General features: G+C 41.4%; 2 protein-coding genes across 10 annotated transcripts in view; both read right to left on the minus strand.

Annotated features, from left to right (window-relative positions):
• LOC125894246 (protocadherin gamma-C5-like) overlaps positions 1 to 19,160 on the minus strand; it is a 143,154-nt gene that overhangs the window by 97,095 nt on the left and 26,899 nt on the right. For 2 of the 9 annotated variants that reach the window (XM_049585533.1, XM_049585536.1), the window contains exon 1: positions 4,360 to 6,702. The exons of 3 other annotated variants lie outside the window; for them this stretch is intronic. In XM_049585533.1, the coding sequence (XP_049441490.1) occupies positions 4,360 to 6,618 (2,259 nt within the window). In that variant the 5' untranslated portion in view covers positions 6,619 to 6,702. Of the gene's footprint in view, positions 1 to 788; positions 3,391 to 4,359; positions 6,704 to 18,053 lie in introns of those variants that run through there. 4 more of the 9 variants (XM_049585531.1, XM_049585543.1, XM_049585539.1 and 1 more) reach the window with 3 other exon arrangements.
• Positions 12,566 to 15,508, minus strand: LOC125894252 (protocadherin gamma-A2). Its single transcript, XM_049585548.1, has one exon. It carries the CDS (start codon positions 15,176 to 15,178, stop codon positions 12,713 to 12,715), a length of 2,466 nt encoding a protein of 821 aa, XP_049441505.1. The 5' UTR covers positions 15,179 to 15,508; the 3' UTR covers positions 12,566 to 12,712.

Genomic DNA, 19,160 nt, shown 5'->3' on the forward strand with positions numbered 1-19,160 from the left:
ATTCCACTGAAGTGACTCTTAAAAACGAACTGTCTGACATCACAGTTCAAATAATATGCTGACAATGGAATTGGTCTCACTCAATGAATAAAACAGCCATTTGTAAATTAAGTGAAACATCAACATGGGCTTTGAAGTTATAATGTTCATGACACTGGGCATGTTTTCATTATGCAACTACAGCAGTGCGTCAATACATTAATGAATTCTCTCACAAGGTGTTACAATGTCAAATGTAAGTGATGCTGTCTCCTATATGTTACACAAGTATGCAAAAACGTATTTGTATGAATTTGTGTTCAAGAGTAAAATATACTCCCAATAGGCTGTGTGATTTTCAAATACTGCAGTGAAAGATTAGAATGTAGTGTTTGTGTGCAGGAGATATGGTTTGACAGCTAAGTACAAAACACAGACGAAGTAGAACTGTTCAACTAACCACCAGATGTCAGTCTGGCTCATGCTCTTTTCACGAGACTCATAAAGATCACTCACAATGTACAAGTATATTTAGAAACCAGCAAGCTATCAGTCCACGTTGACATGAAAATCCTCGACGTCAAATCCATGCCAGTGTAAAAAAAACAATAACACAGCATATCACTAACTGAGGATCAAACGACAGTATAATGGGAATATGAATGCAGTATCCTTTTTGCGTGATGCAAAGTGAGGTGCTGTCCGTGGTGCTGAAGAGGACAGCAGACTGTGTGGCACTTAACTATCAATGTAACTAAATACAGAGAAGAAATAACGGCAAAGAAACGAAGGTACATAATTTCACTAACCTCTAGAGGAGAGTCAGGTTCATCCAGGATGCTCTTGTCACTCTGTATCCGCTGCATCGTCCCTGTAGAACTGGGGTCCATTATCAGCACGTTCTGACTACCGGCTCTGCCGAACTTACAGTCACTCTTTCTGGAGTCTGTCGTCCTGCACACCTCGTAATTGTACACGTGTTGGAGAGTCCCTGTCCCCAAAGTGTCTGAGTAACGTGGTGGATAATATGGAATGACAGGGAGACTGGAGTGGTACAGGATGCGAGACTGTCTCCATCTGTAGATTTTCACTGATATAATAACCACCAAACACGTGATGAAGAGGAAGGAAACTACAGCCAAAGCCAAGACTAAGTAAAAAGTCAGGTTGTCATTGTACTCCTTGTCGTGTGGAAAGTCAGTGAACTCAGACAGCACTTCAGGGAACCTGTCCGCCACCGCCACGTTAACAATGACTGTAGCTGAACGAGAGGGCTGCCCGTTGTCCTCCACTATAACACTCAGTCTTTGTTTGACAGCATCTTTATCACTCACTTGGCGGATAGTTCTGATTTCTCCATTCTGTAAGCCCACTTCAAACAGCGCCCTGTCTGTGGCTTTCTGCAGTTTATAGGACAGCCAGGCATTCTGTCCAGAGTCCACATCAACAGCCACCACTTTAGTCACCAGATAGCCCACATCTGCTGAACGAGGCACCATTTCAGCCACCACAGAGCCACCAGTCTGCACTGGGTACAGCACCTGAGGAGGGTTGTCGTTCTGGTCCTGGATCAGTATTTTCACACTCACGTTGCTACTGAGTGGAGGGGAGCCTCCGTCCTGCGCTTTGACAGTGAATACGATCTGCTTAATCTGCTCATAATCAAAAGAGCGCACTGCGTGTATCACTCCGTTTTCTGCATTTATAGAGACGTATTCAGAAACTGGAGATCCGCCGATCTCACACTCCTCCAAAATATAAGAAACACGGGCGTTCTGGTTTTCATCGAGGTCTTTAGCGTTAACACTTAGCACAGACACACCTGGAGAGTTATTCTCTGCTATAAATGCACTGAAAGTGCCTCGCGGAAACACTGGGGCATTGTCATTGACATCCGAGACCTTGAGATAAAAAGTTCTTCTAGTTGAGAGGGGGGGCGATCCTGCGTCTGAGGCAATGACAGTAATATTACACTCTGACAGATTTTCGCGATCTAATGCCGCATCAGTCATCAATGCATAATAATTTCTTACATTGGATTTAATTTTAAAAGGAACATTACCTTCAATCGTGCACCGTACTTGTCCGTTTTCACCCGAATCAAGATCTTTAACATTAATTATGCCAATGGTGGTACCAGCAGGGGAGTCTTCTGACACAGGACTTGTGAATGACATAACGTTAATTACCGGAGCATTATCATTTACATCGATTACCTCAATTTCAACTTTGCTGGAGTCTGTCAGTCCGCCTTGATCTTTGGCTTCAACCCTGAACTCAATTTTCTTGTCTTTTTCAAAATCGATTTCCTTTGCCACATATATTCTTCCAGTAGACTCGTCTATATCGAACAAGTCAGCTATTCCACCTTTTGATTTTGAAAAGAAATACGTTATCTTCCCGTTTGAACCGCTGTCTATGTCACTCGCATTCACAGTAACAACATGGGTGCCTGGGGGTGCATTTTCAATCACAGTGGCCTTATACACAGACTGATTAAACACAGGGGCATTATCATTGGCATCTAGAATGTTAACATCTATATTTACTGTACCAGATCTCTGTGGATTTCCGCCGTCCACAGCCAACAGCTTCAGAGACAGGCGTGGCTGTTCTTCTCTGTCTAAGGGTTTCTGAAGCACCATTTCAGCATATTTACTGCCGTCCGGATTAACATGTTGTTTTACAACAAAATTCTCGTTCGGAGTTAATATATAATTCTGCAGACCGTTTTCTCCCACATCTGCATCGTCCGCACTCTCTAAAACAAAACGAGAACCAAGCACAGCTGATTCGCTTATTTCAAATTTCAGATGACTGTTTTCAAATGTGGGAGCGTTGTCGTTTACGTCCAGTACTTCTATGGTCACAGGGTGTAATTCCATGGGGTTTTCCAATAAAATCTCAAAGGTGAAGCTACACGGTGTCACGTCTCCACAAAGCTGCTCTCGGTCTATTCTCTCATTCACAACCAAAGTCCCTTTGTCTGTCTTCAGCTCGGCGTACTGGATGTTTTCTCCGGTCACGATACGGGCCCGCCCAGAATGGAGCCTCCTCAGATCTAAACCAAGGTCCTGTGCGACATTACCGACAAGAGAGCCTTTCTTCATCTCCTCTGGGATCGAGTACCGAATCTGTGCCTCCGCTTGTATCAAAAAAATACAATGAAAAATACACAGATACAAAGCCCCTCGCAATCGTCCAAACAGTCGCCATCTTTCTCCTCCGTCTCGAGGATGTTCTTTAAATGCCATGTGAAAACAGAGTCCTGCAGCGAACCGAACAATGATATAAGGATTTCAACTCAAATAGGAAAACGCATACATTCCAGGTTAATTTAGATTAGCGTTAAACATGTAAATCAGCTGTGTCTCCGATGAGCTCCAGCTCGTATGAAACACAGATCATCGTCTCTTGTGTAACGCACTGACAGGGGAGGGAACAGCACTGCCTCACACTGCACGGCACAATTGATTTACCAGACAACAGCGTCACTTACAGGCTAAAATATGAAACTCGTATGTCCAGTTTCGGATTATATTTACTACAGTAACGGACGATTTGTCAATTACAAACATTTTTTTGTCGCTCAATCTAATACACGGCATGTAATTGTTCTTAATGAATGAGGGAGAAATTAATCAATGTGGAGAAAAGGCTTTCGTTCATTGCCAGGAAAGCATCAACCTAATATCTAAAATTTAAAGCACTTTTCAGGTGTACCGAATGTACAGTACAACCCCAAAATGGTGCTGTTGTCTCGATAAAAGATAAACACAACCGAAGTCTCGGGTGTACATAAAGAAATAAACAAGTAAAGATAAAGATAGTCTTACAAAATACCAGTTTGAAAGGAAGCTGTAGTATTATCCTCTAATAAATACTACTACTAGCTACTGCTGCTTATTATTATTGTTATTATTATTATTATTATTATTAATAAGTCATCAAGTTGTGAAATCAAAATCAACCAGTGTCTCTTCAAAGTCAAGCCACAGCAACGTCCTCAAACAACATCAGTATCTCAGTGCAAAGCAGCACCTCAGCACCATGGACAGCGACAACGCTGCAGAACAGACCATTTGTCCGTAAACACCACACTGCCATGGTTTTAAAATGCCCACTATTCGATCTATATTAGTTGTGTCAGTGAAAACCTATGCACGTGAACCTCCTTTCAGCATTTTAGAAAGCTCAGATGTAAGACCTAATACAGGTTGCATAAACAGAGCAACTTACCAGAGTAGGCATGTGAGATACCGTTGATGACTGCTGCCCATGCTGCAGAGTTTGAGTTCCAGCATCATCCACACTAAGCAAACTTTGACTCGGTTGCACACACTTCATGTCACTCTTTCTGGAGTCTGTCGTCCTGCACACCTCGTAATTGTACACGTGTTGGAGAGTCCCTGTCCCCAAAGTGTCTGAGTAACGTGGTGGATAATATGGAATGACAGGGAGACTGGAGTGATACAGGATGCGAGACTGTCTCCATCTGTAGATCTTCACTGATATAATAACCACCAAACACGTGATGAAGAGGAAGGAAACTACAGCCAAAGCCAAGACTAAGTAAAAAGTCAGGTTGTCATTGTACTCCTTGTCGTGTGGAAAGTCAGTGAACTCAGACAGCACTTCAGGGAAGCTGTCCGCCACCGCCACGTTAACAATGACTGTAGCTGAACGAGAGGGCTGCCCGTTGTCCTCCACTATAACACTCAGTCTTTGTTTGACAGCATCTTTATCACTCACTTGGCGGATAGTTCTGATTTCTCCATTCTGTAAGCCCACTTCAAACAGCGCCCTGTCTGTGGCTTTCTGCAGTTTATAGGACAGCCAGGCATTCTGTCCAGAGTCCACATCAACAGCCACCACTTTAGTCACCAGATAGCCCACATCTGCTGAACGAGGCACCATTTCAGCCACCACAGAGCCACCAGTCTGCACTGGGTACAGCACCTGAGGAGGGTTGTCGTTCTGGTCCTGGACATGTACAACAACTGTTGTGTTGCTACTTAGAGGTGGCGACCCTCCATCCTGCGCTTTGACTCGTACTTTGTACTCTTTGACTTGTTCATAATCGAGTGAACGCAGAGACTGAATGACTCCACTCTCTGTATTAATGGAGAAATACGCAGACACTGGATTTCCATTAACTTCGTTGTCAATCAGAAAATATGATATCCGTGCATTCTGGCCCTGATCTGGATCAGTGGCTTGAATCTGCAATAGACCGACACCCGGAGAATTGTTTTCCATTACCTGAGTGCTGTAAACACTTTGGCTGAAAGCTGGTGCGTTGTCATTAATATCGGTGACGTCTAAAACGACAGTTTTCCTGCTAGATAAGGCAGGGAAGCCCTCATCTGTGGCAGTAAGAGTGATGTTGTACTGGGAACGTTTTTCTCGGTCGAGGTTTTGCTCCGTCACTAATGTATAATAATTTCTGAGAGACGATTTAATTTTGAACGGGAGGTTTTCTTCTATAGTTAACTGAACCTGGCCATTTTTACCAGAATCCTTATCTTGGACACTAACTAACGCCACAACTGTGCCGGGAGCAGAATCCTCTGAAATTTTACCTGAGAATGAAGCCATTATGATTACTGGGCTGTTATCATTCACATCTGCTATCTCGATTATCAATTTACTGGCGCCCGCTACACCCCACGGATCTTTTGCTTGAAGGTTTATTTCGTAATTTGGAGAAACCTCATAATCGATGTCACCCGTGAGTTTAACCTCTCCAGTGTTGGGATTTATTTCAAAAGGACAAGACGAATCCTCCTCTAAGTGTGTGAAATAATACGTGACGTTACCATTGTAACCTTGATCCGCATCTGCGGCACTCACTCTGGCTATAATCGTGCCTCGCAAAACATTTTCCAACACAGATGCTTTGTACACGGACTGCGTAAAAACGGGTGCGTTGTCGTTTGCATCAAGAACAGTTATATGTATCTTAACTGTCCCAGACCTCTGCGGTTCCCCACCATCGACAGCTGATAATATAAGCGCATGCTCGCTTTGCGTCTCGCGGTCTAAACCACTCTGAAGCATCATTTCAGCATATTTACTCCCATCTGCGCGTGTGTGCTGTTTGAGAACAAAATGACGATTTTCCTTTAAAGAGTAACTTTGCAGTGAGTTTATTCCGACATCAGGATCAGCTGCACTATCGAGCAAGAACACAGTGCCTGTGGGTGTCGACTCGCTTATTTCCAAATTAATCTCCTTTTTGGGAAAAGCAGGAGCGTGATCGTTTACATCTTGTATTTCGATAGTAATGGAAAACAATTCAAGTGGATCTTCGAGGACAATTTCTAGGCTAAAGCTACAGGGTGATTTCTTGGCGCATAATTTTTCTCTGTCGATTCTTTCATTGACAACGATATGTCCTTTGTTCTGGTTAAGCGCGACATATTGGTTATCATCATCTATAACAAGTCGGGCCCGACCAGAAACCAACCTTTTAACATCCAAGCCCAGGTCTTTTGCAACGTCTCCGACAAACAGCCCTTTCCTCATCTCCTCTGGGATAGAATAACGAATTTGTCCGCGGACCGCAGCAACAAGGCAGAAAAGCAAAATGGAGACCCTCCAATCCAGCGAAGCGGCTTTGCTCTTCAGAATATCCATTTTTCCATGAATAAGGGATCCAAAATGACGCAGTTATCCGTACAGAGAAAGAAGCCTCGTATCTCGCTTACAGTTTGGACCATATATTTTATAGTCTTCAGTAAAATCCACGCAATCCATGCACACCAAAGCTTTATATGTACACAACAATCGCCTATTTCCTTCGAAGACGGGCGGTGACTTGTGATAAGGGTGATGTTAGACACATCAAAGTCTGCTTAGGCAACAGCACCACCAACAGTGACTAAGTAAAACAACAACACCATCATCATCAGTGGTGTGTGTGGATACCGAAAACTGTATGGTCTGTACATGTAAAGGAGAAAACGTGTGTATCAGACATACATATGAAGACAGTGTAAAGGGTCAAAAATATGTACTGGATTTTAAAATGGCGTTAAAACGTCTTTGGGGATATAGTACAGTTTCATTGTTATGTTTTTTTCTCTCCTGGTCAATGTGTAATTCAAGAGCAACTGAAGAACAAGGACACTATTCATCGTGTTTATTTCACAGTGCTTCAGTTTTCAATGTATTTCTATATGCTATGTATTTTATGAGGATATTGTAATATCTCTTACATTTAAAGATACAAAGTTACCTGAAGCTACAATAAGCATATGGTTGTGCCTTTTGTTGATTAGTGTATGAAGTCATTTGTTAAGTATCTCCTATGTTGAGCAAACAGGAAAAAAATACTGAGAGTTTTCTGCCTCTTTGTTTCTATACAGGTACCGTGTTTGCTACTGGCCCAGGTTCCCCTGGGCCTGAGGCCATCAGTGCATAATCTAGTGTATCAAAGTGAGCCCTCCCTGCTTAGTTTAATGTTGCAGCTGTACAACATTAAAATTAAATTCATTAAAGAGCAAAAAATAACTAAAATCTGTGAAAATGCCACTACCTTTTCATTCTTTTCTCTGCATCTCATTATACACATAACTGGCCATTGTCACCATGTTTGGACAGCAATTAAATGAAAATAAAAGTGGGTAATCCTGAGAATACTTTGTACTGTGTTGGAAAGTGGTTCCCAGTAATCACACAACTTCCCTGCAGATCATTTTAACATATAACAGCTGCAACAATCTCAAATATAAGAGCCAAATATTCTTTTAAACAATGTTAACACAAATTGTGGACATACACGCACAAACAGAGTAAAATGGTGCAGAGATGTCTATAGATAGATGGATAGATAGATAATCTTTTCTCTCCTGATCCAATCTGACTGATAAATCCAGTGACCTACATTTGAGCACTGGATTCCCCATCTAGTATGAAACCACTGCAACATTCATCCGCAGTTGCACAGCAGTGTATTTCTTCTCTAGGTAGCTACAACATGATGTGTGCACAGGTAGGAAAGTCTATTTTTTAATAGGTCACGATGGTTTCCCACATAGTCCTGTGATCAAACACAATATTAGCATATACTGCCGCAGAGCACAACATTCTGAGCATCATGATTGTGCATTATTCAGGCAAGGACTGCACAGCAGGACGATTAATATTCATGTAGTATAAAACCTCGGGTGGAATCAAACAGCACACGAAAATAAGAGCAAAGCAGCTGCCTGTATTTCAAGACTGCTGCCTAAAATCTCAGTCTTGTATAAGTATGACTTTGAAAGCAGCATTTGGGAAGATGTGCATCTTTCAAACATTTAAAATGTGAGGTTTGCTGGTCGGTTTCAGTACAGTTTCAGTGTTTGTGTGCGTGTGTGTGTGTTGAATATAGATACAGAGGAAAAGAGAGAGTAAAGACAAGACATGGAAAATGGATGGAAACTCATTCTGGGTCAGCTGTGTTTCATATTGATTGTGGGAGTTGGCTGTGGTGATGGTGTTGATGAGGCTGTGCTACTGACATGACAGTAAAAAGAAGTGGTGTACTGTGTGAGATTTAAAGAGAGAAGAAAATGAAAACTTCCTTACCTACAGGATCGAAATGGGAGTTCCATTCAAGGAGTGCACCGAGAAAAGAAAGGAGAAAAAAGAAAACAGTTAGTGTGAATCCTAAAAATAAATTAATCAGATCTTGCAACACCATTTTACATTAATATGCATTACATACATATCCATGGTGAAATAAAGACTTATATAATGACTTGATCTTGTGACATATCAAACATCATGATAATGTGTTATTGCCCCTAATCAGTCACCACAAAGTCCTTCAGGAAAAATTCCCGGGGTTACTTTGAGCAAACTACTGTTTCTTGACTTACAGAAGTTAGACTACTTTACCACGCTGTTTGGTAAATACAAATATGATACTGTCAACAAAGCGAAAGCTTCAACCTGCTCAGCTCTGTTCTGCTCACTTCAGAACATTGTTAGCGTACCAAAAATAGAGTCATGTTTTCCTTCTTAAATGGAGACTTCAGATGGTAACTTTGACTGTCAACTGGAAGAATGTACCTTAGATGTGTTGAAATGCTGCATTACAAAGACAGCTGAGCTCTAATTTGACCCAAGGTTTTGAAATAACTCTTAGAATTAAAGTAAGTCTGTTTCTAAGTATTTAGCATACAGTATGCTTCCTTTATTCTTCAACCAGCCTGACCTACCAGTCCTTATCCTGTGATGGTATTATTTAGGAAAGTGTCATGTGAAGTCACATTTCCTAATCAAATGACAGGTTATCATATTACAACTAAAGTAGAATGCAAGAATCATCTACTTGGGTAACAACATGTAATCAAATTTAACCAAGTGCCTAGAAAATTGTCTCTGTGTTGCTAACAAAAACAATGGGGGAAATAAGAATTCACACCTCAACAAATAATAAAGTCGAAAAACAAAAAGTAAAAAGTATAAACACACTAACCCAAATGTATTTAATATTTGGTGGAGAAGCCCTGTTTGCACTGTCAGCTTCAAGACACTTTCTATACACAGACCATGATCTCTCACTGTGTTCAGATGGAATTTTGGCTAAATTCCTCCACACACAGCCTTTAAAGCTTGAAGATTCAGCGGGGGCCTGCTAATGAATGTTGATCTTCAGGTTGTTCCACAAATCTTTTATTTGGTTCAAGTCTGGTGGGTGACTGGGTCATTCCAACACCTTTATTTTATTCTTCTGGAACACACTGACAGTCTCCTTTGCAGTATGTTTTGGATCATTGACATGCTGGAAGGAACACCTGCATCTTATTCTCATCGTCCTAATCACTCTTCACAAGAATTTTCCAGTGCAATGTTCCATTCTTCCTCCCTTTGATAATTTGAATTCTGCCGGTAGCATGAGAAGAGAAGCAGCTCCATACCATTATGCTTGTACCTCTGACTGTAGGTGTGATATTTTTAGGGTCACATGCATAGCCATTTCTCCTCCGAGCCTGGTGCATCATATTGTTGACAAAAAGTTTGTTTGAAGTTTGCTAAACAACATTTGGACAAGCCTGTAGATTAGTGGGAGAATGCAGTTTGGTCAGATGAGACACAAATTGAACCTCTCAGCAAATTGTGATGTGCCATTTTTGGAGGAGAAAAAGCTCTGCCTGTGACGCTAAAATACCACAGTTTTGAGGTGGAAACATTACAATATAAGGCTGTTTCTGAACTCGTAGTACCTGCAGAATTCAAATTATCAAAGGGTGGAAGAATGGTGCAATGCACTGGGAAATGCTTACAAAGGCTCTGTTACAAAATAAATTTAGATCATGTGTGCAACACTGTTTTTCCCCTGTGTCATTCCAGTTTATTACACATAACTGTTTCACTGGATTGAAATGTTACAATTTATTTATCTGTGCAGTTTAACTGTAATGTCTGGTCTAACTTTTATGTGAATAGCTACAGAGGAAATAAGTTCAATGATAAAAATGTTGACATGTTGAATATCTTTCCCCCACTGTACACAAAAGAAATGCAGTTTAAAGGTGTCTCCAAAAAATGTGCACTTCTAGAATTACATACATAATGTCTCAGCAGTTTTACTCTGCACAAGATGTTTCCATAAAACAACACTTAAACTATCATCAATACTGAATAACACTGAAAACTAGTGATGCTTGTGTTAATTAATTATTAGTCCTGCTGTTAGGCTGACACACTTTTCTACCATTCTCCAATAGTGTCAACCCTGCTGCTTAATACAGAGTTCTTGTGACCCAGATATTATTAATAAACAAAAATTAGGCACTACTTGTTTTTTTTCCTCCACCTACCATGTCTGAAATTAGGAGCACAAATTAGCCTGAAGCTGTAACGCGAAACAGGAACACACATGAATTCACATGGGAATGATTTTGATGACAAAACCTCTCTGCTTCATAACCATGACACAGTCAGTAGCAGGCACACACACACACACACACACAAACTGAGGGAGAGAGAAAGACATTATGTGGTATGGAAGCACGCATAACCTTTTAACAGTTGTATAAGACTCTAACCACTGACCTGACTGCAGCTCTAATGTATATAATTTACATTTAAAAAAATATGTTTGTTTTCTATTGTTTATGTGACTTTAAAAGTTCCTTGCTTTTGTACTTCTGATTTCTCTTTCGTTTTTACTGTTGTCTGTCTGACACTCTGCTGATGCTAAAGAGGCCTCAGGTGTGTCAAATTGATAGTCGATCAAAAAACTAAATAATATATGGGTTAAGGGAAAGAGGGAATGCAAAGGGATGCAACAGCAAAACTTAAAAACTTTTAAAAAGAATCATCCTGTCTTTTCCATCCAGTAAAATTATATTAAGCATTGTTCTAGTAAGGTTGGTATTGGAGCATTGCACTATGCCTACAGACTCAAATGCAACATCTTCACATTCAATAAAATGGATGTATGAGAAATGGCACTCTATTGAGCTGAATATTTCAAGTTAGCAGCAAAGTTATGGTTAAAAATCTTCACAACAATCTGCAGTTATCTACAGGCATTGTTTTGCATTAATTGTGTATGACTTGTAAGTGCATTGTAACACTGCTCTGTTCAGGTTTGTGGGTTTGTGGCTAAAATGTAATGTACTTATGGTTTGGAGAAACTGAAATGCCAACATTTTCGTCAACTAAGAGAAGAAAGAGGATCTATAGAATGTTCATTTGAGTTTTATTTAACAGGAAGTGTCAAATACTTCTTCCTCAGCCTGAGGTGAGGCACACAGTACACTGTACATGCAAGTCTCTGTCAAAGTGCAAGTTTTATTTTTATTGTTAATTACAGTTTCCATGGATTTTTGTTCTGATGACCATCAGCTTTGGTTTCCATACAAATGTCCCTCATTCTTGTCTTGATCTTAACAAGTCTGTGCAAAAGGTCATTAGGTCACTGGAAAAGTTCTTCAAGTTTATTTTTCATCAGTATACACCCAAAGTCTTTTTACATATTGTTCAATTCATATAGTGCAAAGGTTTTATTGTGTCTCTGTCACACAACAAATCATGTGTTTTGTGGAAACACAACATGGCATTATATATACTTGGCTGCAGTGTAGTCCAAGTCAAAAAAGGACAATAAATAAAAGTGTGAAGGTCGTTTTTCACAAAAACATTAACAGAGGCAAAGACAAATATACCATGGACAAGGCAAAAAATTAATTCCCCTGTTGTATTATTCTCAGAATACCAGAAGATACAATGACAAATAGAGTAGTCAGAAAGGTCTACCATGCATTTCAAAATGAGAGAAGAGAGAGACAGATAGAAAGAGATAGTGGGAAGGTGACAGAGGAAGATAATTAAGAGTCAGATAAACAAAACAAGCCTGACTCAACCTGACAAATAGAAGACACAACTTTCTTCTGCAAACTGTTGCAAACTTTGATGAAAACAATAGCAAGGATGTTGATACAAAAATCACTTATCTTATGTTACCATAATAATATTTTTTTTAAATACTCCAGAAGATAGACTATTTACATTTGGATTGGGATTATCATATTATCTATATTCAGGGTCAGGTGGTGGGGGATGAGGTTCAGGTTATTAGCAAAACTCCAAGAACATTACAGCACATTAAAGCATAGACAACATGTTTACGCACGAATAAAATTCTGACATATTTGGCAGTCAAAGGGTCCAATTTTAATTTAGGGATATTTTACAACAGTGACAGTTGTGTCAAAAATGTTATGGCCGACTCTCATTTAACCACGTAACACGGATGCGATGCACCGGCCCTCACCTTCAGAGTAGCTCTGTCCGCACTTGCGCGCCTTAACGTGTTTTTTTGATAAGCTGCGCTTCTTTGCTTCAGTGTATCAGTGTCTGTGCTGGAGCCGAAACGGAAATCGCCTCTCCACGACCCTGTGGTCATGAAGGAATCATACCGCTCATCTTTTAGCAGGGTGCCACAGCGGCTTAAATCTGTAAAACTAGGGGGGCAGTAGGTCGTGGGGAAAACTGGTAGACTAGCGGTGGTTGAACGGTAAACGTAACTACGCCGGCAGAGCTTAAAGTAAAACACTCCGCTGAGTAAAAGGATGAAAAGAGAGGAAACGGCTATCAAAGCGATAATCAAATAAAACGTTAAGTCATCGCTCTCCTGTGGTTCATCTGTAAACTCAAAGAGCTCGTTTAAAACAGGCAGCCCGTCACCAATCACCACGCTGACCGTGGCGGTGGCGGACAGAGATTCGTGCCCGTTATCGGTTACTGAGACAACAACCGTTTGTTTCGGCTCATCGTCCTCCATGAATGCTCGCAAAGTTCTGATTTCTCCTGTATGCAGACCGACTATGAACAGGTTAGGCCGCGTTGCTTTGATTATTCTATAGGACAGCCACGCGTTATGGCCAGAGTCTGCGTCCACAGCTACCACCTTAGTAACCAGGTAACCACGAGGCGCTTCAATGGGCACCATATCCTCAGCTATGAACCCAGTGGTTTGGACAGGATATAGGACAACCGGTGCGTTGTCATTTTGGTCTTTAATAAAAGCGTTTACAGTGCAGGTGGTGGAGAGTGGCGGGTCACCTCCATCTCGAGCTGTCACCTTAATTTGAAAGTGAACTGACTGTTCGTAATCAAAGAGGCGTGACGTGAAGAGCTCTCCTGTGTCTGCGTTGATGGTGAGAAAGGAGGACACTTCTGACTTTGTATCCTTTGATATTTGGTACAGTATTTTAGCATTAGAGCCGTCGTCAATGTCCTCTGCTGTCACTCTCATCACAAACGTGCCAACGGGCTGGTTTTCCAAGATGTTGGCATTGTACTCGCGCTGCGTAAACGTCGGAGGGTTATCATTAATATCAGTGACCACGATTGTAATAACTTTTATACTAGAGAGTGGGGGAGAGCCCGCATCAGTGGCTGTGACTGTGATGTTATACTCGGGTTGAAGCTCTCTGTCTAGTATTCCGTCAGTCACTAACATGTAATAGTTTTTGACTTCCGACACAAATTTAAATGGAACATTTTGCGGGATTGTACACGTGACGCGCCCACTGCTTCCAGTGTCCAGGTCATATATATTAATCAGAGCAACCATAGTTCCTGGTTTAGAGTCTTCAGCCACGTTAGCAGAGGCTGACTTTATTTCTATTATGGGCTTATTGTCATTTACGTCAATGACGTCAATTATAAGTCTACAGTGAGACGCCTGACCACCTCCATCTTTAGCCTGGACATCCAGTTCATGCGTACTGGCCTCTTCATAGTCAATAACACCTGCCACCCTAACTTCTCCACTCACAGGGTTAATTTCAATAACTCCCCCAGTCTTGTCTGACAAGTGACTGAAAGAGTAGGTTATCTCTCCATAAACACCCTCATCTGAGTCCGTGGCATTTAGCTTTGCTATGAGAGTCCCTATGGCCGAGTTCTCTGGTACAGAGGCTTTGTAGACTCGTTGGCTAAAAGCTGGAACGTTGTCATTGGCGTCCAAAACACGGATATGGATAGAAGCAGTTCCTGATCTGACCGGATTTCCCCCGTCAATTCCATTGATTTTCAGTACATGTTCAGCTTGCGCCTCCCGGTCCAAGGCCTTTTTAAGAACAAGTTCCGGATAAGCATTGCCGTTTATTTGGGTGCTCATTTCCAGTGCAAAATGGTCATTCGGGCTCAGTTTATATTCACGGACTGAGTTGGTTCCCAGATCGGGGTCATGCGCGCTCTCCAATGGAAAGCGCCTCCCCAGAACAGTGGATTCGACTAAATCTAGCCGTATCTCCTCTGCAGCGAACACTGGGCTGTTGTCATTTATATCTGCAATATCCAAAACTATGCTGTATGCTTGAAGGGGATCTTCGAGTAACAGCTGATACTGCAGGGTGCAGACAGTGGCTTGCGCGCAGAGCTCCTCTCGGTCTATCCGTTGGCTTATCAAAAGATTCCCTGACGCAGTGTCCAGTTCACACAGCTGACTGGTCCCTTCTGCAACAACACGGGCTCGACGAGCATCAAGCTCCAACACTTTCAGCCCCAGATCCCTTGCAACATTGCCGATAACCGACCCCCGCTGCATCTCCTCTGGAAGGATGTAACGGACTTCTCCAAACGAAGCACCAAAAATGAGGCAAAGCAATAAAAAATGCAGCCACCATTTTAAGTTTATTCGCTGGTCCATTATTAAACATGCTTTCAGAAGCGGATGTACTGTCGACATTGTGGCTAAATCTTAAACATATACATCCAAATATCGAGCTGAAAATTCAACTGTAATCCAACGGCTCCCTGCCTCTGTAGCTGAGTTAATCATGCTCTATTAGGGAAGCTGTCTGCTTGGATTCCTCTCTCTCTGTCCCCATTTCACAACTGCGCTCTCTCCTGCTCTCTCCCTCTCTCTCACACTTTCACTCTCTCTCACACACACAGTCTCTCTCCTTCTCTCCCTCATACACTCCCACACACACACAAACAGCATGCATACACAGCCCTCGGCTCTAACCCAATACTCCAGTTCCACTGACACAGATAAGGTGAGACACGCCATAGCATCCATGAGTCAGACATTATAAAAGAGCGTCACCAAGAGACGGAGAGGATTATTACAACAGTGGACCATATGCTCTGAACCACATTTGCTGATATTTTTAAAACCATTTTGTTGCACTGTGACCAAGATATGACCTACTTAATATTACACAAGATGAACACTCAAGTTCGAGGCAACAGGGGATGGACAGGAAAAGCAACACCTGAATAATGCAATGCAACCCTGCACAATACCTCTGCAATGGATAGTATCTTTGCAAATGTTGCAATGCTTAGTTTTAGTCAACAATTTATTTATCCCCGTTACAAGATGACTTAATCTGTCTGTTCCAATGCATTACACTGAATTTCAGCTGCATGACAGATGACAGTAGTATTTACACGCATACTCCTAAAGGTCACCATACTCAACAGCAATAAGTAGGTCATGGAAACTATAAGTTTCTGGGATAAGCAATCCTCTAGGAGCTGAGGGCCTGTAGCATAGACTAGAATACAAAAAAAAAAAAAAAACAGACCCAGCAGGGAGTTATTTTTCTGTGCTGCTGTGTAAGTTTAGCTGTTGATCCAGTTCTTTAGTGCAATTACTTGAATTTGTTCTCTGTACATTAATCACAGTCTGGTCTGTGTCCAAACAGGGCAGGAGCAGGTCTGAGCAGACAGTTAAATCTGCAGAAAATATAACTGGTGCCAAAGTCCTAGTGTCCAGAACTTAAGCACCTCCCAAGTCAGGAAATGGGCAGAGAAAATCATTGCAAGCACCTCACATTCTTCATTAAACCTTTCCCCTCCGGTAGGTGAGCACTCTACAGTCAAACAACAAACAAAGGAACAGTTACTTTCCACATGCCATCACGCTCACATACAGCCAAATAAGTCATGGGAGGTCTACAAACTATTTCTGTGTAACACTGCAAAACTATATCATCTTATCGTGCTGTTTGTTACACCGACATTGTGCAAAAAACATGCACATAATGTCCCACATAATCAGACTTTATACACTGTAGAATCCTCAACCAATGCATGCACATAAAACACTGTATGAAGAGTAACTTATGATTAACATGGTATTATAGAGCAGTGAGTGTTGCTCTGCCTTATGTGTTTGATGGAGAGTCAACCATATATATATACAGATATATGTATATGAGCTTCTTAATGCACCAAGGGTCTCAACTGAGCGAATATGTAATGGATCACTTTTATCAAATGAAATGAAGATGCATGTTTAATATGCCATTAAACAAATACAAAGTAAGGAACATTTAAAGTGTTATACTGGAAGCATTAAGCACTAATAAGTGGCCGACTGCAATCATGAAGAGGGTGGAGCTCTGAGGGTATACTGCATTTTATTTAACTCTCAGAATTATAAAGGATAAAGCCAGTGTAAGTTTATTTTTTGTTTCACCCCTATCATCATTAATAATAACAACATAAAGTGAGGACAGGGGCCTGATGTTGCTCCCATTCATTTTAAGAACACACTCAGACAAAAAAAAAATCAGAGACACAACTCTGCACTGGGAAACAAACAAAGAAAAAAAAACTCTATCGACTACATGGTTTAAATACTGGACATCCTGCTTGACATAAAGATTTCTAGAACTACTAAGACACAGTGAACTGTAGGACTTTCCACTCAGAATTACTGAGAAGAATACAATGTTATTTCACTTCACTTAAATAAAAGACTGGTTTAACTTCAAGCAATGTTGTGTCGTTACTTCAAACAGCAGATCTAATATTTGTAAAGTGGATACAAACTTGTAACAGTAAAATAGTACTACAGTGATTGATTTAAGATATAGGTATGCAAATAAGTTTAATCTTAGACCAAAATCTAAAAGTTTCGGAAAATAACCTTGTCAATTGGCTGCACCCAGTGTTAATGTTCAGTGCTGATAGTTAAGAATAACTGTCTGCAGCAGGATAACTGACAATAACTCTGCACTCCGCTGTGTCATAGCCTTCAGTTACTGCATTTATATCTGTCATTTAAAATTAAAATTACAGTAGAAAAATGAAAATAAAATACAAAAATAACATTACCAATAATAATAATACTGATAAAATTAAACAAAAGATTGAAAAAGGATTTTTTTTTTTTTTTTACAAATATTCTTCTCATTTCGACATGTGTGAATGATGAAAGAAAAAAAAAAGTCAGTAATTGCTTTAGTCAAACAAATGTTTGCCTTCCAGATAGGTAACCTAAACGCAGCAACTTATTCAATTGCCAACATAAAAACAAAGCCTAAACATTTCTTAATAAACGACAACACTCATAAAAAAACAAAAAGGGGACAACAGAATAAAATAAAGTAGTCACAGGGCACGGAGATGCATCAGTAAATCGTTGTTCAGCACCAAGGACAGAGAAAGGAGACAGTCAAATATATCGGTCTGGTTGAATGCAGTGGACATAAGACAGAGCGTGTGTGTGTGTGTGTGTGTGTGTGTGTGTGTGTGTGTGTGTGTGTGTGTGTGTTGTTAGAGACGTTTTACACATGTGGGAGACATGATTTGAAGCATGTCCCTACCTCAGGAGAACCGTCACTATCTCCAAAAACATCAGCAAAGTCTGATGGACTTTTCCTCAGAGTCTGGTCAGCAGGCAGTGTGTTGTCATTGTAAGATGACACGAACTTAAAGTCACTGGTTCTTGAACCTGTTGTCAGGTAGGCGTCATAATTGTAAGTGCTGCGTAAAGTTCCTGTGCCGTCAACATCTGCGTAATTAGGAGGGAGATAAGCGCTGGGGATGGCAACTGCTCCATCAAACAACAGTCTGGGCTTTCTCCTGCGACAAAACCTCACACCCAGGATGATGATGATGAAGGTCAGGAAAAACGTCGACACAGACACCAGCGCGATGATCAGATAAGAAGTCAGTTTGGAATTCTTCTCATCATAAGAAATGTCCTTCAGTTCTGGCACCTCAGCCAAGTTATCAGAAATCAGTAAATACATGGAACAGGTGGCAGACAGAGAGGGCTGTCCGTTATCTTTCACTGACACAATCAGGTTCTGTTTCATGCTGTCAGACTCGGAAATGTCCCGCTGTGTCCTGATCTCTCCGCTGTGGACACCAATAGTGAAAAGGCCAGGATCAGTGGATTTCACTATATCATACGACAGCCAGGCGTTCTGTCCGGAGTCCGCGTCCACCGCGATCACTTTGGACACCAGAGAGCCTCCGTGTGCAGCTTTGGGGACCAGCTCGGTCATGAAGGACTTGCCCTCCGGCCCGGGGTACAGTATCTGAGGAGAGTTGTCATTCACATCCGATATGAACACACTCACGGTCACGTTGCTGCTCAGCGGAGGAGAACCGTTGTCTCTGCCCATCACGTGGACTTTAAAGCTCCTCAACTGTTCATAATCAAACGACCTCACAGCGTGGATCACCCCCGTGTCTCCGTTAACAGACACATAGGACGACACCGGGGCGCCGTTCACCTCACCGGGTAACAGAGAATAAATCACTGTACCGTTTTGTCTCCAGTCGGGGTCTCGAGCACTAACGGAACATAAAGTGGAGCCAGGTTTGTTATTTTCACTCACATATGCGCTGTACGACTGTTCCTCAAACACAGGTGGGTTGTCGTTGATGTCTGCTACAGATAACTCAACACTTTTAGACGAGGA

The sequence above is a fragment of the Epinephelus fuscoguttatus genome, linkage group LG9 (assembly GCF_011397635.1).
Source record: "Epinephelus fuscoguttatus linkage group LG9, E.fuscoguttatus.final_Chr_v1".
Lineage (NCBI taxonomy): Eukaryota > Metazoa > Chordata > Actinopteri > Perciformes > Serranidae > Epinephelus > Epinephelus fuscoguttatus.

Coding starts and splice junctions, on each gene's coding strand:
- LOC125894252 (XM_049585548.1), bottom strand. CDS start 15,178: ATGTCGACAGTACATCCGCTTCTGAAAGCATGTTTAATAATGGACCAG.